We start from the raw sequence: 26,749 nt of genomic DNA, 5'->3' as shown, positions 1-26,749 counted from the left end.
GACACAAAGAAAAAGAATAATTGGTGTTGATAAAAAAGTAGGAATCAACACAAATGATATAAAAATATTTGCAGAAGAAATATTTACTAGAAGAAAGTTTTTCAGGCATGGGAAAAGAATCTGACACACAGATAAGTGAAGCATATAGAACTCCAGTTATCCATAACCAAAATAAATCTATGTCCAGGCATATAACAATCAAGATCAGAAATTCAGCACAAGAACAAAATAGCAAAACCTGTTACAGAAAATAAACAGATCACCTACAAAGGAAAGATCATCAGAATCATGGCAGATTTCTCAACACAAACCCCCAAAAATAAGAATATCTTGCAATGAAGTATTTCAAGCTCAGAAAGAAAACAACTTCCAACCTAGATTGATGTACCTTGCAAAACCACCTTTCAAAATTATTGGAGAAATAAGATACTTCCACTAACAAGACAAGAAATTCATGACAATCACATTAATGCTACAAAGGATACTGAAAGATAGACAGAGATAAAAATGACAATTCCAAGAACAACAGAAAGAAACCAACAAGCAGTTAAAGAAATTAAACAGAGAGGAAATGCAAGTGAACTAAGAGCAGGAAAATAACATGACAAAGATAAGCCAATATGTGTCAGTTATTACTGTACATGTGGATGGCCTCAATTCACCAATCACAAGAAACAGACTGGCAGAATGGATCAAGGAACAAGCTCCAACATTATGCTATACACAGAAAACACCTTTAACTTAAAATAAATTCAAAGACTAAAAGCCAAAGGATGGGAAACAATACTACATGCAACAAGGAACTCAGAAAAAAAAGCAGGGGTAGCCGTTCTGTTTGCAGACAATGTAAACTTCAAGCCAAGAATGATCAAAAGAGATAAAGAAGGTCACTATACACTTGTTAGGGGAAAACTTCAAGAGGAAGAGATAACAATTGTAAATATATATGCACCTAATACAGGAGCACCCAACTATGTAAGATAAATATTAATAACATGAAAAATCAAATAACCATTAACACAATTGTAATGAAGAATTTAATATTGCCACAAAGAGATAGATCAACTAAATATAAGCATCAGCAAAAAAATAACAGAACTGAACCAAACTTATGAACAAATGGACTCAGTGTTTATAGAATGTTCCACCCAACAGCATCAGAATATAGATTATACTCAGCTGCACATGGGACATTCTCTAAAATAGACCATATACTAACCCATAAAACATGCTTCATTAAGTAAATTCAAAGGAATTGAAATTATCCATGCATATTAATTGACCATAATGTAATAAAACTGGAAATTAATAGAAAAAGAAACAGCAAAAAATCCATAAACACATGAAAAATAACAACCTCCTGAATAACCAACAAGTCACAGACAAAATTAAAGAAGAAATCAAACAACATGTGCAATCAAACAACTTATTAGAGCTTGTAGGATGCAATGAAAGCAGTCTTAAGAGGGAAATTTATAATACTGAATCTCAAAACAGGAGAACAAAATGAGTACAAATAAACCAAATGCTGCAACTCAAGATTTTAGAAACAAACAAACAAAAAACCCAAGTGAAGTCCAAAGCTCATACAAAGGAGTAAATTACAAGGATAAGAACAGAAACTGATGCAATTGAGACCAAAAAGCCAAACCAAATCAAAACAAAAAAAACAGAGAATTAGTGAATCAAAGTGTGGGGTTTTTGAAAGAATAAATAAAGTTGATAACCCCTAGACAACGTTACCAAAAAAAGGAAAGAAAATACTCAAATTCATGTGATAAGTAGTAAAGATGGTGAAATCACTACAGATCTTGTGGAAATTCAGAAGATCAATACCTACTTTGAAAATCTGTACTCTCATAGAATAGAAAACACAGAAGAAATGGACAGATTCAAAGAAACATGAATTACCAAAGCTGAATCAAGACAACATAAAAATATTGAATAACCCAGTACAAGTTAATTAAATTGGAAATGTAATTAAAAATTTACCAACAAAAAAAAGCCCAGGTTCTGATGGACTACAGTTGAACTCTATAAGAAATTTAGAGAGTGCTTAATGCCAATGCTCCTCAACTCTTTAATGAAATTGAAAGAGAAGCAGTTCCCCCTAACTCATTCCTAGAGGCCAATATTATTTTGATACTAAAATCAGAGAAAGACTTAATCAAAAAAGAAAACTATAGGCCAATCACCTCAATGAACATAGATGCAAAGATCCTCCATAAGATACTAGCAAACAGAGTAGAGGAAATCTTCAAGATTACATACCATGACCAAGTGAGAGTCATCCCAGGAATGCAGGGATGGTTGAATATATGCAAGTCAATAAACATAATACACCATATCAACAGAGTCAAAGACAAAAATTACACAATCATCCCATTAGATGCAGAAAAAAGCTTTTGACAGAGTCCAACACTCATTCACAATAAGAGCCCTACAGTGAAAACTGGAATGCATAGTCTTTGTCTCAATCTAATAAAAGCCATCTATGACAAACCAATAGCCAATATGATACTAAATGGACGAAAACTGCAAGCTTGCAATCTAAAATAAGGAACCAGACAAAGGTGTCCACTATCACCACTCCTATTCAATATAGTTCTGAAAATACTAGCTACAGCAATTAAATGAGAAATAAAAGGAAAAAGGATAGGAAAGAAAGAAGTTAAGCTATCATTATTTACAGATTACATGACACTTACATAGAAGACCCCAAAAACTCCACTGAATGAGTTCTAGAATTAATTATCAAATTCAGTAGAAAAGCTGGATATAAAGTCAGCACTCAAAAAATCAATAGCATTCCTGTACACAAAAACTCACTGAGAGAGAAATTAGGGAAACCACACCCTGCACAACAGCATCCAAAAAGTGAAATACTTCAGAATCAATCTAATAAAAGACATAAAAGATCTATACATTGAAAATTACAGTACTCTGAAAAAAAGTCTATTATTTTCTCCTAACCACCAGATGTTCAGTTAAATAAATAAAGATGGCTTAGACATAGCATTACTATCTAAATAGTTTAGTTATCCTTAGCTCAAGGTTTCTCAGAAGAAGCACTTCTAACATTCTGGGTTAGAATATTCTTTGTTGCAGAGATTATCCTGTTCATTATCGGATGTTTAGCAGCATCGCTGAAGAATATTCCACACATTGTCAACTATCTCCTGGAAACCAAAACCTGCTGATTAAATGCCATGAGTTGAGTCAATCACCAGCTTCTACTTATTCGGCCTCATATAAGACAGCTCTTGTATTCCTCCACATATCCCCATCCCCCTTATCAACCACAATTCATGCCACACCTTTTCCCTGGACTGTAGCCCCAAGTCTCCTTACTGGTGGTCTTTCTGAATTCAGCTGCCTTCAGGACCTTCTACACACAGTAGAAGTGAGCTTTCTACTTCTTGAAACACTCCACCAATGATTTTTTCACTTTTAATTTTTCACCTGTTCCAAGTTGTTCTCTCAGCAATCTTCTTTATTTTAGTCTCAGCCCCAAAAGTCCATTTCTCTAGGAAGTTGTCCCTAATTCCCCTCGAGAACCTAAGACTGGGATTGAAGCATTCCTACTACAAGATGGATATCAGCCACACTGTGTGGCAACTCCCTCTGCACTAGACTGCACCTTTGTGGCAGGATATCTGTCTTATTTCACACTGAATCTCAGAGGTCTAGCATAGTACTTGTTAACTAACAGGCGCTCATAAATATCATGTAAGGAGGGAAGAAACAGGTGAAGGAAGGATTAGGATGGGCAGAGGAAGTGACTGAAATATAAGGAAGCAAAAATAGTTGAAAAACAGCTTCAAGAACTCTGAATGTGAACAAGAAGGGGAAGATGGGGTGGCAGAGCTTCCATGGGAGCATGTGACTAGAAGGAGAGAAAGTAAGAGGTAAAGAGGCTCAGTGTGATACAGGCTGAGAGAAAGAATCAGCAAGAGGCAGATGCAGCAGCTTGAGATGTAAGAAGAAAACAGAAGATCTAGGGGAAAAATGTCCCAGATAATCAGATATTTTAGGGAACATAATATTTTCTTTTGGAGAACTTAATGTCAGTGTGCCTATGTTTGTATCTTGTGATTATTTTATTTTATTTATTTTGGTATGGGGATTAAACTCATAACCTCACGCTTGCCAGGCAGGTGCTTATAGTGCTGAGCTAAATCTCCAGCCCACTTGTGATGATTTTAAAATCTTGCTTTGTTTTCTGCTTACTAGCTTTCTTAACTGACTAGATTAGTCATATCCAGTCAAGTGTTAAGTAGGAGATAATCAGAAGTATGAAACAGCCTAGATGTCCATCAATCAAGACACAATGTAATATTACTCAGCCACAAAGAACAACAGTAATTTAGAGAAAAATGGATTAATGTTGAGACTATAATGTTAAGTGAAATAAATCACACACATAATTAAATAGATTTTTCTTATATGAACATCCCAAAATATAATAATTTAAAGAGAAAAAAAAAGTTGGTAAGCAATAAAGAGGTAAAGCCAAACATGGTAGCACATGCCTGTAATCCCAACACTCAGGAGGCTGAGACAGGAGGACCACTGCAAGTTTGAGACCAACCTGGGCTACAAAGTGAGCTGAAAGCCAGCCTGAACTGCATAGCGAGACCTGTCTCAAAAAACAAAAAATAAATAAATAAAACAAAATAAAGACGTAGACATTTTAGAGATGCAGAAATGGATCTAAGGAAACAGAGAAATGGAAGTGCTAGGGAAAGAGGTTAAAATGATCGAAATACTATATTTGTATTACTAATTGTCCAAAATGAATGTAAATATTATGTATATCAAACATACTAATAAAAACAGGAATTGTTACTTTTGTGTTCTTAAAATAACAGAATTGATTTTACTTAAACTGACATTGAAACTTAAATCCACAATTTAAAAACTTTTAGCCCCTGGTAGTAATCATAGGATCTGTTGACTATCCCAAAGGTTATTGAAAGAAAATTGAGAATTGATATCCTGCCAAACAAGACAAGTCACACAGCATACTGATGAGCATGAAAGACCATCAGTAAATTAGTCTCACTGATACAAATCCTCAATTATCTACAGAAAATACCGTGGAAGAATTTTTTCCTCTAATGAACAAATTGGTATAGTTCCCACTTATTCCATATGTGATAGGTTCAAATATCTCATGTTAATGATAGAGGAAATGGAGGATAAAAAGTAATGTATATCATATTCTTTTACATCTTCTAGAACTTTGCATATAAAAGCAAATGGCTGGAATAGCCACTACATTTGGTCTAAAAATACCATTCCTAAACATCTGAACACATAGCTGATATTAGTAGAAACTACTACTTAAGTATCAGAATTTGCAAAGGAAAAGGTATCTGAATAGTCAAAGGAAATAAACAAGACTTCTGGGAAGATGACATAGTGATGAGCAGCAGAAAAAGATCCTCCCTTAGATTTGGTGAAAGATCTGAAGCATGAATGCCTAACATAGGAAAGAAATGGAATCCATAAAACAGATTCAAAAATATCCAGGAGATTAAAAATTCCAATTGAAAGTTCATGCAGCAGAATGAGCCAATATGAGGATGGGTCTTAGATACAGAAGATAGGATGACAGTTAACAATCACAAAAAAAGGTTTCTTAAAAATAGTAAGAAATCACACAAAAACAATGCAGCAGCTGCTAGGTGATGCAGATAAGTATAACATAAGATTGATTAGAGTTCATGAAAAAGCAAGGGATAATGTAAATGACATAAAAATGTGTACACAGACATCATTGCAGAAAATTCTCTGGCAGGAAAACAGACTTTGATATCAGATAAGTAAGGCATATAAAATTCCAATTAGCCATAATCAAAAAAACTACAACAAGGCATATAATAGGCAAGATTCCAGAAATTCAGCACAAGACTATAATATTAAAAGCTGTTAGGGAAAAGAAACAAATTACCTGTAAAAGAAAGCCCATCAGAATCATGGGTGACTTCTCAACATAAGTCAAGAAGAGCTTGGAGTGAAGTATTTCAAACCTTATGGAAAACAACCTCCAACCAGATTGGTGGACCCCACAAAACTATCTTTCAGAATTGATGGAGAAATAAGATACTTCCATGACAAAGAACACCTGAGGAAATTTGTGAATACAAAAATAGCCATTCTGGAGGACATTGTAGGAAGAGACAATAAAGCTTTCAACTCCATGAACCCTGGTAGGATGAATCCACTAGGCAAGGCAAACAATTAAATAAGAGAGGGGGGAAAAAAGAAGAGAATCCAACAATGGGAAAATACCATGACAAGGGTAAGTCAGTACATATCAATTATAATCATCAATGTTAATGGTCTCAATTCACCCATCAAAAGAAACAGAGTGACAAGATGGATCAAGAAGCAAGACCCAACAATATGCTCCATGCAAGAAACAAATTTAATTCAAAAAGAAATTCATACACTGAAAGTCAAAGGATGGAAAACAAAACTCCTGTAAAAAGAATAATATAAAAAAGAGGAAGACATAACAATTGTAAATATATGTGCACCAAATACCAGTGCACCCAACTATATAAAACAAATATTAATGGACATGGAAAATCAAATAAGCACTAATGCAATTTTAATGGGGGACCTCAGTAACTCCCTGTCACAAATACATAGATCAATTAGACAAAAAAATCAACAACAAAATATTAGAACTGAACCAAACTTGTGAACAAATGGATTTAGTACATGTCTACAGTGTTCCACCCCATAACATTAGAATACACATTCTTCTGAGCTGCATGAGACATTTTCCAAAATATATCATATGCTAGTTCATAGGACATGCTTAAGTAAATGAAAAGGAATTGAAATTATCTCACGCATATTATCAGACATAATGCAATGAAATTGGAAATTTGTGGTAAAAGAAACCAAAAGAACTTCATAAACACATGGAAATTAACACTGTACTGAACAATCAATGGATAATACATGAAATTAAAGTGGAAATTAGACAGTTTCTACAATTAAACAATAATGCCAATACAACATACCACACTTTATGGGGCACAATGAAAGCAGGCCATTGAGGAAAATTTACAGCAGTAAATACCCATATCAGGAAAACAGAGCAAACGCAAATAAACTACTTAATGTTGAAACTCAAGCTTCTAAAAAAAGATCGACTCAAGTTCAAAGCTCATACAAGGGAGGAACTTATTAAGATCAAAACAGAAATTATGCAATTCAGACTACAAAAGCAATACAAAAAAGCAATGAATCAAATAGTTGGTTCTTAAAAGTTTTAAATTGAAAAATAAACCCATGCAGTTAGGAATTAAAACAGTGAAGTCACAATAGATGCTGCAGAAATCCAGAAGATCATCATTATTCACTTTGAGAATTATATTCTAGAAGGATGGAAAATGTAGAATGGATAGGTTCTTAGATATAAAGAATTACCAAAGCTGAATCAAGATATAATAGTTCTAAATAAACTAATATTTCTTAATGAAATTGAAAGTGTAATTAAAAATCTGCCAGCAGAGCCAGGGATTTGCTTAGCAGTGTAAACACCTGCCTGGCAAGTGAGGTCCTGAATTCATCCCCATTACTAGAAAAAAAAAAAATTAACAACAAAAGAAAGTCCAGGATCTGCCAGATTCTCTGCTGAATTCTGCAAGAAATTTAGAGAAGACTTAATACCAGTATTTCTCAAAGTCTCTAATGAAATTGAAAGAGAAGTAATATTCTCAAGATCATTCCTGAAGAAAGCATTACCCTGATAAAAAAAAGAAAAGAAAAAAGGACCCAACCAAGAAAGAGAACTACAGGGCAATCTCCTTACTGGACATAGATGCAAAAATCCTCAAGAAGTTACTAGCAAACAATACAGCAAATCATCAAGAAGACTATATACCATAACCAAGTAGGATTCATTCCAGGGATGCAGGCATGGTTCAACATATACAAATCAATTAATATAACAGCATATTATCAAATCCAAGGACAAAAACCCATACGATAAGTTTAAATGGAAAGGGGAACTGGGGAGGGGCTTGGAGGAAAGGAAGGAAGAGAAAAGAAAAAAAAATGATGAGAAAACAGGGAAAATGGAAACAAAGCTTTTGTAAATAAGGAGAGAAAAAGAGATTGAAGGGAGGGAAGGGGAATGGGGGGGGAGGAATTCAGTTACATTGTGTACAGGTACAAATTCCCTACAGTAAATGTAGTCATTATGTATACCTAAAATGTATCAATAAATTAATAACAAAAACCAAAGTTACACACACACACACACTTTTTCACAAAACAGGAGAAGCCAGATCATCTTAACAAATCAAGAAGAAAGTCCCACCTACCTGGTGACGGCCCGGGTGCAGATGGTAACAAGGAAACAGCCAGCCACGATCATCCAGCCCCAGCCTCCATCCGGTGGGGAGGCGGGCCCAGCTCTATTTACTTTTGCCATGGTTTTTATTTGTTTCTTCTTTTCCAAGTTATTCCAACAGCAAGTTATGATCCTGGACAAGTCTGCTGCTCGTGTCTTCCTGTTAGCATTCAAGACTGGCATAGAATGCTACCTGGCACACAGGTTACTGGCCATCTAAAACCAAACATATGGGCATATTTATATTTTATTGTTATGTCCAAAGATAGATTTTTAACTTGGCTAGAATTGATCATTAGTGTCCTATTAATATGACTATTTGTATCCAAATGTGGGTGTGACCTGTGCCTTGATTCTAACCAACAAAACAGCACAAGTGATAGGCCACGACTCCCATGATCACATCAAGTTATTGAGACACAGTCCTGCTTCTCGCACTCTCCCATGGGGCTTAAGGAAAGAGTCACGGTGCACGCTGCCCACGCCGAGGGCCAGAGGACTGTGGGCAGCCTTTGGGAACCAAGCGCAGCCCCTAATCGACAAGGAAAAAAAGTATCAAGGCCTAGCATGTACTTGTACCAGTTCCCCACCAATGAATATATTTAGTATGTTTTGAAAACATGAATTCTTTTAAAAGTAGGAAAAAAGAAAAAAAAAAAAAAAGGTAAACTCAAGGGGCTTTTTTTTCTCCTATATCTCAAGTGAGGTTAGAAGCAGTTCCTTCCTTGGTTGCCCCTCCAGGTAAAGCAGTCTAGCTAACACAGATTCCAGGTGTGTGAGGCTGTCAGCCAACGACCGTGCGATATTAGGACTTGATTCTGGTGCCCTAGAAATTGCAAGATAAATTGTTTCTTAAGGTATTCCTCAGTATGTTAAATAGCCTTCCTACTTACAGTTAATGACTCATTTTTAAGGGGCAAAATAAGAGTTTTGGTTAATACTTTTTCTTCTAGACAATAGTCCAGTTGTTGATACAATTTTATAAGGATTACCAGAAGAAATCTGAACACTAATGAAATTAAATATCATTTGAAGTACAACAAAATGTGTACTATTTGGTGAACATATACTATTGCTACCATATACTGTGTAACTTGCAGGTAAACCAAACTAACTAATGAGCTGTGTGTTTAGGAATAGAGTTCTCTTAAGAAAATGACTTGCAGTAGATTTTACAAGATTGAAGCTCTGGACCTGGGTGCCTATCGGTTCAGAGAGGAAATATCAGCGAGGGTAACACGGCAACAGTGATCCCCACGCTCTATCAAGCTGTGATCTCGCTCCTCATCTTATCAGCCATCCTCAGACTTGGGGACAAAGGAAGCAGCAGACAACTGAAGATTACAAATTCATCACAAGTACTGGAAAACCAGTATTGATATAAATGCTAGATATTAGTTGATAAAATAAAAATTATTACTGTAGGAAAATGGGCAGACTTTAAGATCACAATGTTAAGTGAAGTAAATCAAACATACAAGCTTAAACACCTTACAGTTTCTTTTACATGAAAAACCCAATATATAAAGTGAAAAAAAGGCAGCAGGAAAAAAGTTAGAAAAAAATTTATAATCCAGAATAGTCAATGTATCTAAAATTGCACATTGCTTTAATAAAACTGTTTTATGTGGTTTATGTTTTGTTCAGTTAGCCTGGTTTTTAATCTGTGCTTATGATAATTATCTTGATAAACTCATATAAAATAAATAAATCTGATAGTGACAACGAAAACATTTTAAAAAGAATTGAGCTGTTATGTACATGTACCTATTTCCCATAATGAATGTAATTATTCTGTAATACAAACATATGCTGATAAAAAAGTTTCGTAAAAATGTTATTATTGGACATTATAACATCATTATCACTGGCCTAGGCACTGAAAAATAGTCAAAACGCTGATTTGGAAGCATAGTTCAAACAACAATATAGAGATACCATTTATAGAGAACTTTCCACAGGCCAACCTGCCATTAAGTGACATTAAAGAGAGTATCTCATTTAACCTCAAAACAACTGTTGAATGTAGGTAGTATTACCCTGTTTTATAGGGAAAGTAGCTTTGGCTAGAAAAATTAAGTAGTGTGCTCAACTATTATTAATACTGGTCAGCCACTAAAATGGTATATGAACCTTCGTGTGATGGCAAGGCCACTTCTAATGAATGTCATACACCACCTGCCACCACATTTCCTCATTATGTGGTATAAATTCATAAATATTGTTGTCAAATCTTACACAAATTCTCACTCAACAGATGACATGAATTGCTGATACAGCTAATGCGACTTTAAACGGTACTATTTCTATTTCCTAAAAAACATGTCCATAAAAAAAAAAAGTACATAGATTACTGACTTCTTGGTTGTAGAAGTATCTCTAATTTCAGAGTAAGCCCAGTCTCCCAAAGGAGTCACCGCCACCCTGGCGCCTCAGGATTGGTCCCTCGAACACATATCTTTATGTTATGAATAAGCAGTTTTAGCAGTCTACTACTCTATTCCCTCAAATTTAAAAAGATTCCATACTTACAGATATACTGCTTCTTGCAGCAGATTTCACACGTCCTCCGCTGGTTTCAGTGAGGTGCCTATCATCTCTTTCCAGTGGACACTGCTTTAAGGAACGGGCTGTGATTGTTCCCTCCTATCCTTTGTCAGGGAGTGGTGAGGGATGGGATGTGAAGGAACTCTATCCAATGAGCTATGAGGAGATATCTTTCAGGAAAAAGCTAGCCTCTCTTCTTCTTGTAGACATTTCAGATCTGGACATTATATCTAAAAGGACAGTATCTCATTGGTCACATGAAGGAGGCTTGCCTGAGAACAAAGTCAGCGAGCTGAAGACTGCATGATAGACAATGAAAAGAACCTAGGAGCTTAGTGACTTCATTGATCTACTAATCAGCCAACCTGGAGCCTCACTTTCTAACCTGTTAGAGACGTTTGTTTGCTTTTAATGATACTACTTTATGACTTCCTTTTTTTACTTTATTTTTAAATATTTTTATTTATTAGCATATATTTGTGGTGCATAATGTTTATGTTCATTATAGGGACAGGACATCTTAATTCCTTCTCCCAAAGTAAGCCAAACAGATCCTCTGACAACAGTGTGCTAAGGCCAGCTCCAAATGCTTGCCATTTCTCTTGGTTGTTCAGTTATACTGGTGGCCATAGTAGATGCACTTACACTATAGAAACCATAAACTGGCAAACTATACATCAAAGCTTTTATATCTCTCAAGACAATCAGTTATTAAACAATTGTGTGCATACTGATGCAACCTCAAGGTAACTTAAAGTGTATACAGTAAATATTTCTAAGAAATATTAATTAAAGACAGAAAACTGATAAAGAATGTAAACATCGATTGTGAGCTCTCAAATTAACTAGCTTGCTACATTTTCAGCAATGTAATTCACCTTTTAGGGTTGGGATAGGCAAGCTACACCCCTCAGGTAAAATATGGACACTGCCTCTTTTGGTTAATAAAATTCCACTGAAACACAGCTACATTCTTTTCATTTGTCCTTGGTAGCTTGAATACTTGAAACAAAGAGCATGTTGCCCACAAAGCCTGAAATATTTATTACCTGCACTTTGACAGAGAAAGTTTGTGGGCTCCTGTTCTAGGGTGTTTAGACATGATTCCAAATATTTCCTTAGTTTCTTATCTGATGCTTTTGTTCTGGAATTTGTTATTTTGTTTTGATTTTTTGCTGAAGAGTGCAATCTCTTACCAGAATCCTAGGTGGAAACCTAGGCTGAACAATCTGTCCCTCTCCTCAGGAATTATTTACATCAACCCTTATCAGATCTCACATGTGAGTTACTGCCTCCAACCACTGTTAGTCAGCTTTCTGTTTCTGCAACAAATACCAGAGGTATTCAATTTATAAAGAGAAAAATATTTACTTTGGCTCACAGTTTTGGAGGCTTCAGTTCATTACTGGATTTGATACTTTATTTTCCGTCAGGTAGAGGGGAGCATATTATGCCAAAATATCATAATAATATAATGTGAGTGGTTAAAATTTAAAACTAGAAAGTTATTCACATTCACTGAATACAATCCCATTTCTGCAAAATGATCCTTAAAAAATAATTTAACAGAAGCCAAACACTGTAGAAAAAAAATAATAGCTATATCATGGATAATTATAGTATAGTAACAACCTAAAGGCTCACCCAAATGGGCAGTGTTTAGAGAACTGTGATCCCTTAAATAAATGCAACAGAATGCATAGTTCTACCATTATGACACATTAAATAAATAGTATTTAGCCCTTTATAACCAGAAGATAATATTCTAATAAGTAAAACATAACACAATATTAAAGCAAGAAGATTGAAGATATGCATATCTTGTGAAGAAGCTCCTGTACACTGGTAACTGTCGAGAAAACTATAAAGACTATTCAATATTTTAGTTTATTAAGTTATTATTCATCTCCAAACTATATTAAATATTGCTACATAGTTTTTTTCTGTGAAAGATATTCCAGGTCTACTCCTGTAGTACAATTGTGAACACAAAAATCTCTTTTGTATGGTTTCTCCAGGACTTAAAACAACTGTATCATCTATTAATAATGCACGTTGAAAATCAGGTGGTTTTTCAGGAAGAGCATACTAAGCAACAAGCCTTGAACAAATACAGTTCATTACTTTTGAAAATACTATCAGTAATTTTCACTTTGCTTCTGCTAAACTCAGATGATTCCTTTTTCATTTGTTTTAGCTGAGCATTCTCTCTTTAGTGTTCCCACTCTAATAGATTTATGAGAAAATCTCAAAAAATACAAGTGCATAAACCTGAATTAAACTATAAGTAATAAATGCAATATTGGTGTAGTGACAGTATAATGAACAAAGGTCTATTATAAGTCAGAATCAACCTGGGTACAGGACAGAACAAAGCACATCCACACAGGACTCCAGGATGGGGAAAAGCTCTCTTTGAAACATTTGTATGCAAGAACTATTCACCATTACTCATGGATTATTTTAATCTTCATAAATTTCAGAAGTAAAGGTTACTTCTGCCCTTTCACAATGGTGAAACTGAAGCTCAGAGAAATGGAGAGAGTCCCCTGACCATACTGTATCTGAATACCTAGGGGTAAGTAACTCTGACTTTAGGTGACACACCTATTCATCTGCCTTTGAGATTTCAAAATATTACTGGCATTTCTGTTAACTGCTGCTCACAAAATAGTGGATGTGAGTTTCGGTCATAATGGATGGTTTATTAGATTTATAAGCCTGCAGTAGAAATGTGCAAGTTAGGCATGAGAAACCTAGATTGCTAGTGACTTTGCGGTAGCCTACCATCCCCCAGAACATTAAACTGAGAATCTTGTAAATAGTTAACCTGTCTGACATTAGACAAATACAACAGTACAGTTTATTTTTATTATTTATACCTATAACTGTTATCCCTACTTATATACATATAATGATAAGCAAAGAAAGCGTTTACCAACAGGCAATTCTTCATTCTACTAACTAGTCTCCAACTTATTGTATTTTGATACCAACAACTAAAATGCAGTTGCATTCTGGCTTCAGAAAAAAAAATGTGTCCTTTTAAGACTGTCTCCTACAGTGCAAGTTCAGTGGTACTCTCAATTTCACTGTATCCTCCTTGTGTTAAAAGATCACTTGCAAAGAATTCTTGACAGTAACTTTCCCATAAAACATCACATTTGTAGGGTAATTTTTTAAGGTCACCCTCAGTGATGGTTCATGAGGTGATACTGCTTATCAGTAGAAAATTTACACATTTCTTACATCAGCCAGAAAACACCTCGGTAGAAGGGAAGAGTAGCACTGGCCTGCCTGCTGTGGAAAGCTCCAACTCTGGCTTCCCCTGATCTTTCCTTCCTGCTCCCAGGGCCTTAACTTCTCACAGTCCTTCTCCTTCATAAATTAGTTTGAAGCCACATTAAGAGTGGCAAATCAACAGCTGGGTCCAAGTATGACTATAAGGAGTGATAAAAATGTAGTCTTTACATTCAGAAGAATTATTACAGTAACAGACACAGTGCTGTTAGTCTCCTGCAAAGTACTTTTGCTTGTCGTGGCCACACTTAACCATCATTCATGTTACTTTCTAAAGTAGTCCTGGAAGGCCCCATTCATAATTGCGCTCTGGAGGGCTTAGTCCTAAATCAATTCAGAATGTCTACCTTTCTGGTCCCCTGGGCTTTGGGAGAGCCCGAACTCACGGAGCAGTGTTTTTACAGGCCCATCCTTCCATCTGATGGCGCTTGGCAGCAGCATTCATGGTTTTTCTTTTTGATCACACATTCTCAGGACCCAAAGGAGGACTTCAGGAAGTGCTTCAGCGTGTGGTAACAAGCATGGGGTAAGTGTGATGGAAGCAAGGGGAAGGAATTGAGAGGAACTAGTGGCAATGCATATTTTTTGTATTAAAATTTTTAATTTAAATATTCATCATATATTATAATCACTCCTTATTTCATGGCATGATCCTACATGAATCACTTCCGCTCCACCACTATTTCCTAATTTATAAAAGCAGAGCAGAGGATTACTGATGTCTCTGCTACTAAGTGTGTTTCCTACTATATAAATCAGTAATTTTAATTGACTTTATTTTTTATTATTCAAGAATCATGGAAGTTGAGCCCTACCCCCAAATTTCTAGAAGTTTCCTGTACTACAGGTAGTATTTTTGAAGTAGCCTCTGGTGTGGTGTCCTTTTTCTGGTAAACTAGCTCTCTCCATTTCTTCTGTCACTGAAGCTAAATTAAGGAGCTCACTGATGTAGGAAATGAGAGGACAGTTCCCTCACAGGATAAATACATTTGGGGAAGAAGAACCAGGGAAAGCTCCCATCACACAGAAAGGGGAAACGGAAGCCCACCCAGGGAGGAAAGGGAAAGTGTTTTAAAGCAGGGGTCCCCAACCCTCTAGGCAGACTTCACAATCAGTGGCCTGTTAAGAGAGGCTGTAAAGCAGGAGGTGAGTTGGTCAGCAAGCCACCAAAAATGCTCCCCCCAAGCTCTACCTAGTCAAGTCTATGGTGGCCTCACATTCTCATAGGAATCCAAACCCCACTGTGACCTGCACATCTGAGAGGCCCACGTTCCATTCCTTACGACAATCTAATCCTTAAAGTACGCCCCTTATACACTCCCAATTTGTGGAAAACTGTCTTCCACAAAACCAGTGGTGCCAAATGTTAGGCACTGCTGTTTTAAAGGAGTGATGAGCACATAATTTCTCAGAGACAAGAGTTTTTCTCCCTGAGTCTTGGCTAGACACAGCCAAGTGGCACAAAGGAGTGAGCTCCCCTCAGCGACCTAGAGTGAGGAGAAAGGTACACTAGGAGATCATGGGTTACAACGGGAAGACACAGCTTCATCAGACATCAGGTCCAGGCAGAGAGAAAGCCAGTGGCAGGGCCTACTGGCCCTCACCTCCCACGCAACACAGCAGTGGTCCACATTCTCCATGTTCTCGGTGGAGACACAGAAGGGAAAGAAGAGATAACACCCAGGGCTGTTGCAGAGAGAAGGGTGATTCTATGACAAGTACGCTAAGTGGAAATGGCAGCTGATCTTTTGGAGCTGTAAGAAGAAAGCCTGGAGATTTCTCTCAGCCCTGTTCCTAGAGTGTGAACCAGAGATTCCACCAGCAGAAGGCAATTTGGCACAGTACATAATGAGGACAGAAGCCAGGCACCAGCAATATGAGTTTCCCTTTCTAATAAGGCTCAGGAGACCAGCAGGCTTGACCAATACTCCAGAAAATTCATTCAGGGCTGTCAAAACCTTAGAGAAAAACCAGGGACTTGTACAATTACTACTTCATCCATTGTCACCATGAGGACACATGCATTGCCCCCTAAACTGGACACATTAGAGATAAACCAAAGAAGGGGAGAAACGATCCCTTACAAGAAAAATGACCATGGACATGGCTTAAAAATATGCCAAAAAACTGAGCTAAGAAAGATGTAACTTGTAAAGATAGAAACTTTTAAAATTGAAGGATCATTTACATAAGATATACTTGTTCTAAGTCTATATTTCAATACACTTGAAAAACATACACACTCATATCATGGGGACTATGATCAAGACACAGAACACTGTCATCACCTCAGAACTCTCATTCATGTTCCACGGTAGCCAATATTCACCCAGCATCTGGCTATCATTGATGTTTTCTTCCAAAATAGATTACTTCTTCCTCTCAAGAATTCCACAAACATGGGATCACACTCCATGAGCTGTTTTGCTTTGCTTTTCTCGTGACTGTGTGTGTGCACACGCTCTAGGGGTTGTGCCCACGGCCTCACCCACAGGAGGCAGACACTCACATTCCACCCTGAGCTAGGCCTCTAGCTCCTCATGATGTGTTCAGATTCCTCTGCTTTGTTATACGAATTTTTAGTTGACTCTTTTCTGTGGTTGAGTAGTAGTCTGTTTCATGGTTATGATACAATTTATTCACTCATTTATCTGTTGATGGACATAAGATTGTTTCCAGTTTTTCACCATTAGGAATAAACATTCTGTGAACATTTGGGTACAAGATCTTTTGTAGACATGTTTTATTTTCCTGAGTAAACATCTAGGAATGCACTTGTTGAATCACATGGAAAGTGTATCTTTAACTTCAGAAGATGTTACTAAGCTGTTTTTTAAAGTGATTGGGTGATATACCTGGTAATAATGTTCCAATTGTTCCTCAGCCTCAACAATACTTGGTATCATTGACAGTGTGTTTAAATTCAGCCATTTGAGTGACTGGATGATGGTATCTAATTGCAGTTTTAGTGTGTACTTTCCTGATAGCTAATAGTGTTAACCACCTACAGAATTATTAATTATTCATAAATACATTATGAAGTATCTATTCAAATACTGTGCCCATATTTGCTAGATTCTCTGTCTTTTTGTTATTGAAGTATAACAAATCTTTATAGATTATAGATATAAATCTTTGTAACTATATGTATTGCAAATATTTTCTCCCATTCTGTGGTTCATCTATTCATTTCTTAATGGTTTATTTTGAAAACCAGAACCTGTCATAGATTAGAGTTTAAGAGTTTTTCTTTTATAGTCAATTGTACTTCTATATACTTTGATAACATTAGAAACTAGATTCTGTGTGCTTGTGTGGTATTGGGGTTTGAACCCAGGGTCAGGGCACCACATGCTAAGCAAACATTCTGCCACTGAGCCACAACCCCAGCCCCTATTTCATCCTGAGAGAAGGCCTTACTTACCTAGGCTGGCCTTCAAGCCCCACAGAGTTGTAAGTATAGGCATGAGCTACCACGTGATGTACCAATAGGAATCTTAAAATTCCAGTAATTCAAAATATGACAAACTCAGAATAAATTTAACATAATGTATCATTACATCTAGGCTAAACAAAGCAGTGCTGAGAGGAAATTTACAAGGTATTTTGTTTGCTTTGAGACAGAGTCTTTTTAACTAGTTCAGGCTGGGGGCTGGGGATTTAGCTCAGCGGCATAAGTGCCTGCCTTGCAAGAAGGCAGTCGTGAGTTCAATCCCCGGTACCGGTAAAAACGAAAAAGATTAAAAAAAAAAAAAGCTAGTTCAGGTTGGTTGAGCACACACTATGAAGCAAACAGTGGCCTTGAATTTGCAGCAATCCTACTGCCTCAGACTCTCAAGTAGGGGAATTACAGGTGTGTGCGGTCACACATGCCTCGTCCTGAGAGAAATTTAAAAGCTCTAACAGGTAGAGAGAGAAAACACAAAGAGACAGAGGGACAGAGAGTCAGAGGCAGACCAGATTCATGGATTAAAAGGTGTGAAAAATGGCACATCAACCCAAGTTGACAGTTTCAATAAAATCTTAACCAGAATTCCAGTAGTCTCTTTTTAATAGAAAATGGAAAAATCAAAAATGAATTTGAAATGTATATGAGAATTCAAAGGGCCTAGAAAAGTCAAAATAAATTTTAAAAGAAAGAATAAAGGTGGAGGACTTACTTTAAGTGATTTCAATACTTCATCTAAAATAAAAGCAATCAAGACAATTAGTTATTTGCAAATTAGTTCAGCAGAGTAGAATCCAGATAGAGGCTTATACATTAATTCATATGGGGAAATGAATCTTGAGTCTTATATGACACCATAGACAAAAAGTAGAATAGGTAGCAGATATAAACATAAACAGCAAAAACTCTAAAGCTGCTGGAAAAAAAAAAAACACCGGAAAAAATCCTCACAATTAAGAGACAGTGGTTCTCAGGTAGGGCACAAATGGCAAAATGAACTTCAATTAAAATGGAGGCTTATGAAGGAGTTTAGATTTATTACTGCAAAAAATAAATTATAATATTTTCACATGGACTGTACTGTCATCGCCACAGGGAGATGGTCTGCTTGCAGGGCCTCCCATTTGCAGCACACAGGCATCCCTTCTGGAGGTCTTCCATGTAGGCACTCAGTCCTGTATCTGCAGCAGGAAGGAAGCAGGGACATATTTCTAACCACAGAAATTCAGTGTCCTCACCTATGCTCTGTGCCGCTAAGGACTGCCTGCTCTTCAGAGTTCTCAGCAAAAGCCATGTGCAATCCAGATATATGACCATTTCTTTGCCAAGTATCAACCTCAAACTCAGCTCATCTTGTCCACTCCCACCATGCTATCAAATTTCCTGCTATTCGCTGAAAAAGTCAAATTTTATATTTTTTGCATGCTGTTTGTTTCACGTTCAAATTCCTCCCTTCTTGGCTTCTCAACCTAATGTATCTATCGCTCTTGTTTCAGATTGCCTCCATCCCTCAAAACAAGTATCCTGCTGTCACTCTGCACATGCCAGCAAGTGCACACAGTTGTTGTCCCCTCACCTGTCTGTCTACCACTAGACTGTTCAACCCTACAGGACAGAAACCATCTTCGGGCATCTCTTTTTCCTCCATTGTCCTCACCACTCCCAAACTGCAAAACACACACCCATACCACACACAGTGTAATGCAGATAAGACCTTAATGACAAGTATGAACTAATAAATGAATGAAGTCAGTTCTGCCTTGCTAGGGAAAACCAACTGAAGTCGTAAGAAACAAAAACATGAATAGCAGTCAGTAACTTGAAAATGGCACTCAGTAACTTGAAAATGACTAAAGCAATCTTTATGTCTTTAGACATAAAGCAATCAAGTCAGCTATTATAGCCAGAAGATAAAGAGTGCTTAACATCATCCACTTGTTTCTAAGTGTAGCACACTGGAGCATGGCATCTCATATGGAAGTATTTGCCGTCTCTGAAGACTCAAGGATTCAACCTATGAGCCAGAGAAAAAGCCACAAAATAATATTATCACCTATATTATGCCCCTATATTATCATTTAGGGGCATGTGTTAGTCAGCCTCCTGTTGCTTTGACAAAATACCTGAGAAAAACAATTTAAAAGAAGGTAAGATTACTTTACCTCATGGCTTCAGAGATTTGAGTCCAGGGTCACTTGACTCCGCTGTGTCTGGGCTCTGAGCATCTTGGCAGTAAGCACACAGAAAAGCACAGTAGCCAGGAATAAAGTTTAGGAACAAAACACCCTTCAGAATATCCCTCAGTCACCTACTTCTTCCAATGAGGCCTCACCTCAAGTTTCCACCATAAAGCCATAAATGTATCTACTGATGGAGAGCCCTCAAGATCCAGTCACCCCTTTAAATCTCACCTTTGAATACTGCTTTACTGGGGACCAGGCCTCCAATTAGAGCTTTTAGATGATGTATCAGATCCAAACCATTACAGGGCATGTCTTAGCTTCTTCATTGCTTCGACAAAATACCCAACACCCACAGTCTAAGAAAGGACAGATTTACTTTGGGTCACAGTTTGCAAAGGTTTCACTTCATAGTTGGCTGGTTTCAAAACAGGATGGCACAGCAGAGAAGAGAAACACCTCAGGGCATGGCAGCGGGAAGCAGAGGGTGATTAAAAGAGGAGGAGAATATATCCTTCCAGGTGACATCTGCTCCAACCAGATCACCTCCCAATGTCACATTTAGCTACAATTCATCATTGGCCCAATCCATCAATGAGTACCAATGCTCCCGTGACCCAATCACTTCCCCAAACCCCACCTACGAGCACATGAGGCACTGGAGGGACATTAGATATAAACTGTAGTATATATATTTCCATTTAACCTGCATAAGAGAATTTTATAACCCTCATTTTACAGATGAAATAAGCTGCACCATGACTCAGCCATGAAATAAGCCGCACCATGACTCAGTTTTTCTTCAAAGTTTGTGCTTTTAAAGACTGCATACTCTTTTCTCTCTACTGGCCTCTGAAGTACTTCATGGAAGAAGTTATAGCTCCTGTGTTCTCTAGACTGGGTTTCCAGCACCCAGAACAGTGCTTGTCATATATTTGCTAAGTGTTGTCACAGACAAAGGTAACTTGCCTCCAGTCACTTATGTTGTTTATTACACCTTCTTACTAAGAGTTGAATCTTAATGCAAGATTCAAGATGCCATTGAACACCTTGGCCTGTGACTAGAAAACACAGAGGGGCCATATATACCAAAGAATATTAAAGGGCAGTTTTCAAAGTGTGCTTTGAGAGAACTTCAATACTTGTCTGTAAAACTTTTATGGCAGCATAGCAAAGTATTCCAACTGGTAGCTTTACAAATTTCTATCCTGGGGGCAAATTCAGATTCCAAAAAGGATTGAAATGAAAGGAAATTATAAAAATCCCTTTCTCTCCTCCGCTTTACAAAACCTCTGGCTCAAACACTAAATTGTTTTTGGTCACTTTTGTGTTTCTGAGTCTTAGGAATGCCTTCAACTGTGTATGGATTTATTTATTTTTGTTACTCAATGACATTGCACATGGGTTATGAAATGAAATATTGTTCTTAGGTAAAGAAAGACTAATGATTCTTTTCCTTTTCCTTTCTTCTTCTTTCTGCTCAGTCCTCAAACAGACCCTGTTAGCAGGGGAGTAAATAATTATTGACTTCAACTAGAGATTTTTGGATGTCGGTCAGGGACCTTTGCACACTAAACTGAAAAGCTGACCTTTGCTAAGGAACCTGCAAGCATATTTCTACACTGTATGTGATATTTTGAGCACAGGAATACTTTACATAAAACCCAGAATAAACAGCAAAGTGATTTATATGGTATTTAGTCTACAGAAAAGAATGAACAAGTACATAACCTAGTTCACAGAAGAGTAAAAACCAAAATTTTTCCCTCCCTTTCAGCTGCTGATCCACAACGCCGGGGATTCCAGACAACATCAGAAAAATGCTGATTTGTTGACAGTGCAGTTCAGAACCAGAAACTTTCTCCCAATCACCATTTTCTGCAGTAACAGAGTTCGGCTTCTCTTACTTGAAATTACATATAAAGTAAACCACAGGCCTGACATGCAGCTCTCTTTGAGATAATGATATATAACGTACCACCAAGTATCTCAGCACCCAGCACAATACCTCCTATGAAATTGATGTTCAATATTTATGTGGTTCAATGATTAAATTTTTGGATCTAACTCAGTAGCCTTGTAGAACTTTTTAAGCTTGCACTTTTAGAGAATATGCAATTATTGTGTCAAATTATGTTATATCTGAGAATTCTTGGCTTTGTGGAGATCCTGGGGTTTGAGACCCATTTCACAGAGTCCTGCTAGTCGACAGAAAATCTATTATTGAGAACAGTGCAGCCTGACTCTTTCACACTGTCCTCATCCTGTGCTCATAACTGTGCTCTGCCACGCTGGTGAATTAGGGCTGGGAACAGATGGACAATGAGACAACCGTTTCTGTTGGCTAGAGTTTAGCCCATCATGAAGCACTACGGAGAACTAGTGTGGGAAATAGAGTGTCAGCAGAAGAGACTCTATCTGCACTGAAAGCTTCCACTCCCCACGAGCAGGGAATCCCCAGAGTTCCACGCATGGCTTTCTCTCAGCATCTCATTCTCTTCCAAGAATAGGTACTCAGTAAATACTTTGTGAATGAACTTCCCCACCTCCCTGGTTCTGAACATTGTCTCGAATCAAAGGGGGAGAGTACAAAAAGCTTGAGGAATGAGAGCAATAAAGCATCTATCTTTTCCTTGTCCTTTTTTTCCACTGTGACCAGCTTACCCAGCATGGGGATCACACAGCTCCTACTGAAGACACTGAACTTGGATCACAGGGGCATATCCAGACCCTGAGTCCAGACCAAGCCAAACCAAGAACCCCAGGTCAAACTCTACTGGCAGGTTTGCCCTGGCTTCTTGCTTTTGCAGAGTGGCTAAAAAACAAGTGTGGGATGCAGGAAGGCTCACCTGCAGAGCCTGGCACACAGCCCACTTCCTGCCCCACATTACACAGGCCATCAAATTCCACAACCCCTAGGGATGTTTATTTTTGCATTCTGTAGACTCTGCTCACTGCTTGAGCCACAGCAGGTCACACAAAGGACAAGGTGCTATCAAGGCTGAGAATGTAGTGTACTCTTTTTACAAGACTGAGAACCTGAATTTCATCCATGAGGAAGGATTTAGAAATGATTTTACAAAAATTCTTTTAGAATGTGAGTGGTCATTCTTGTTTCTGTCTTGATAGTTTTATTTAACTGTTATGACTAACTCATTCTACCTCCTTTTAGTTTGAGATACAGAAATCTGAAGAACACTTAACAAAGGCTTTGGAACTAGTCCCCAACATTTTTGCATACGGACAACACAATCTACACATTTTAAACTATGCCATTAGTCAGCAATAGTAGTTATTATTCAAGGTCCAGTAGGAACTAGGAAACAGCAGAGACTTCAACAGAGACAAAGGTACAAGCAGAGCTAATTTGTTATAAAGGGATCTGAAGCCCATGGGGGATAGTAATATCCTAGCTAGGCAAGAAAGCAAGTGGAGAAAGCATTTGGGAGAACCCTGGAGAGTTGCTCTAAATGAAGTTGTGGTTAAAGGAGGCAACCAGGTGAGAGGATCCAAGGCATAAGGGCCAAGGAAATAACGCACCAGCTAACATCACACATCTTATTTTAGAGTCCTGGGGGTAAGGCGAAAGGGTGCTGCACAAAGTGGGAATCCAGCTTCCCTGAGCAATGAAAAGGTAGAAATGGGATGACCAGTGAACCTAGGAGGGCTAATGGGAGTACCTGCACACCAATGTCATCCACAGATTTGTCAGCACTGACTAGGACCATGGGCAAGTCGTGAGCCATGCTAGACCTTGTCTTTAAACTAGATCCAGTCTCTGAAGGTTACAAACTTGGGCCTCCTGTTATGGATTAAAAACGGGTGGTCAACTTAACGACAGCTGAATTAAATCAGCATAGTGCTGAGTGTAGATGTTCCACCTGAGGAAAGTTACCAGCATAAAAGAGACATGGAAAAGGAGAAGCTAGGTGTTGTGGGTTTCTCTAAGTGTTGCTGTTTGAGCTGTTGGGTCTCCTGGAGGAGCTCGTCATGACTAGCTTCCCCAATGTGAGTTCAACCACTGTCATCAGAAGAGCTCAGGACTTTGTTGGTGAGAGTGGCTGTAGTTCACTTTGGGGGAGCTCTGGTCCTTACATTGAGCATCATTTCCTGGCTCTGGAGGGGAAGATGTGTGCCGCTTAATCTCCAGGATAAACTCATCATGCTGGCTTTCTGGCATGTACTTGTCTGTGCTTATCATTGGAGAAGCTCTGGACCTTCATGTTGCTGATGATGGCTGTGGTGCTTTTCAGGGCAGCCCTGGTCTTTATTATAAGCATGACTTATCGGCTCCAGTGTAGAACCTTCAACCTACCAGCACAACTCCTTCACTCTGCTGGCATAGACTTCCTAGCTTCCACTGCTGACCTTTGGGCCTTCCCAGCACGGATCCATGAAAGATACTGGCATTGAGTCCTTCTTGTGGGCTCTAGATCTCCAGCTGAACTTGTGGGAGGCACTGTCATGAGCTGTGGGTCTTTATCTGGACTCATGCGGGACATTGCTGTGGGATTCAGGCCCTTGGCTAAATATTCTATGTCTTTGGTGTTGTGGATAGATTTCCTGCATTTTCTTGTGTTAACTCTGGGTGACCATCATAAAATAATGTTATAAATTCTGTGTCCTGATTCTAAGTGTTCTCACAACTCCTGACTACATCTCCCAACATTTCAAAAACTCATTAGTGTAACTCATTCTGTAACAGCTCTCCACTTTCTGTGCTCAGACTCAAACACTTCAGCCAGCTATCACCTCTGAATAAGTAAGTCTAAAATCATAATCTCTACTTCTGATCATTCTCCCCAATTACAGATTCAAATTTTCATTAGACTATAGAGTACTTGGAATTCACATGTCCAAAAATGACTATTCATGCTTGGAAATATTTTTATTAGATTGAGCTAGAGATATTAGAAAACATTGAGTCATTCTGATAGCTTTCCAAATCCCATAACAAGAAATTCCAACTCTCATTTTTTATTTTTTATTTTTATTTTTCTACTGGGGATCAAACTCATAACCTCATGCTTGCCAAGCAGGTGCTATACAGCTGAGCTAAATCCCCGGCCCTCATCATTTCCTTGAATTCCTCTTGCATCTGTCTTCCTTTCTAAATTTTCTATTGCCTACATGTGTTCTAGCCTGCTTTATTAAATCTAGACTCTACCACAGACTTACACAGTGACCTTATTTGTATTTGTATTTCTCTACACTAGTGAGCTCGTTTATTTAGTATTTCAGTGCATCAGTTTCCTAATCTGTAGATTAGGTACTTACAGCTGGGGACAGAGACTTCCTTTCCTATGATGCTGTGTGGGAAATACTGCAGCAGAGCTGATTTCTCCACCTTTTTCCTTTCCTCAAGAAGATCTGATTCACTGGCAGAAGCACATGCACATCCTCACATTAATCTTTCTCTCCTTTTTGTTTCCTGCTAGATCTGCCTGTAAATATAGTACTTGTCCTCTCAGCAATTGCTTCTTCCAGAGGGATTAGTGGTTGTTTAAAGGCTGCCATCAACTGCAACCTAGGGGAGTCTATCTTTTACATGGGCCAAGTATCGCATCCCTATTTTGTTGGTAATTCTACACCTCATTTCCTAATTGTCAGTATTATTAGCATTTAAATTAGCATTTTAATCTTCATCTATTTGACAGGTGTCTTACCTTTAAATTGGTTACAAGCTTAGGGAAAAGCAAATGTTCTTATTGATCCTGCCAAGCCCCAATTCCTACCTCATAAACTCGTGAAAACTTAAATGAGGTAGCCCTATCACAAAGCACCGGACCGGGCTGCCCACAACATGTGTTCAGATATACGTTAGTTATTAATAATACTGTTGATATTGTTACATGTAGTCTCCTTGAGTCTGACAGAAGGGACAAAGAATCTAAAATTTTAATATCCTATAACTGTTAGAATTTTTTGTATCAGAATAGTGTGGGAGAAAAATTGTCTGATGGAATCGAAGTTCATGAACTGCAAAAAACTGATCAGTCTCTTCCCTGCCCAGGAATTTGTCACTATTCCCTACTCAAAGACTTCATGTAGAGGCATTTACACAACTTCTGGGTGCTGGGTGAGAAAATGTTCTGAAAAGGCATTTCTCTGAGAAAGGTTTACAAGAGACCCTTAGGCCATTATGCAGCTATAAATAGTAATATAATGTGGCTCTGAAAAATTTTTAAAAAGAAACTCACATTCCTCTGAGAGAACACTCCACTTTAATTTTAAGAGTTCATCCCCCTCAGTTAGAAAGCTGCTTTTGAGGACTTTGAAACTGCTATAAATACAAATACTGTATTACACTTCTAAGCACATGGAATGGCCCCTGTGGCATGGGATCAGACATGTCCACCTTGGAAACTCCACTCCGTTACCAGCTATATGACTTTAACTTAACAATCAGTTTTCTAAACTTCTGCTGCCATGTACATGCAGTTTAATGGTTCCTTCTTAACAGGGCTATAATTATAATTAATTGGCAAAATACATGGAAAATCATCTGACCTATATTAAAATGTTCATATATTAATAAATATTTATTTCTTACTAATAATAACAGCAGATACATTTTCCATCTTCATTTGTTCCTTTCGATAGTTTTCTAAATTAAAAAGTGATTACACACTTGTGGTGCTTAGTGCAGTAGCAAGTAATAAGTACTCAAAATTGGTTAACTGAAACATGGGGGTGTAGCTCAGGGGTAGAGTGCTTGCCTATACAAAGCCCTGGGTCTGAACCCCAGCACTACAAAAACAAAAGCAACAAAAAAAATCTTCACTAAATTAAACTTTTACCAGATACTAGATCAAACAGTGACTTGATTAGAGAGAATATTGAGGTTTTTGGCAACAGAAAACAAGCTAAGATAAGGATACTAATTCTATCAATTCA

The 26,749-nt window shown here is 37.7% G+C and overlaps 1 protein-coding gene across 4 annotated transcripts in view; it reads right to left on the bottom strand.

The window, feature by feature from the left end:
- Window positions 1–26,749, bottom strand: part of Slc16a12 (solute carrier family 16 member 12) — a 79,643-nt gene that overhangs the window by 17,130 nt on the left and 35,764 nt on the right. For 3 of the 4 annotated variants that reach the window (XM_003473554.5, XM_063239480.1, XM_013156856.2), the window contains exon 2: window positions 8,349–8,593. In XM_003473554.5, the coding sequence (XP_003473602.2) occupies window positions 8,349–8,560 (212 nt within the window). In that variant the 5' untranslated portion in view covers window positions 8,561–8,593. Of the gene's footprint in view, window positions 1–8,348; window positions 8,594–10,909; window positions 11,155–26,749 lie in introns of all 4 variants that reach the window. The other variant, XM_013156857.3, reaches the window with a different exon arrangement.

Source organism: Cavia porcellus, unplaced genomic scaffold, assembly GCF_034190915.1.
Source record: "Cavia porcellus strain 051 isolate PalLab524CR breed Dunkin Hartley unplaced genomic scaffold, mCavPor4.1 scaffold_28, whole genome shotgun sequence".
Lineage (NCBI taxonomy): Eukaryota > Metazoa > Chordata > Mammalia > Rodentia > Caviidae > Cavia > Cavia porcellus.
The sequence above is the reverse complement of the archived record's forward strand: the minus strand, read 5'-3'. Positions and strand labels throughout refer to the sequence as shown.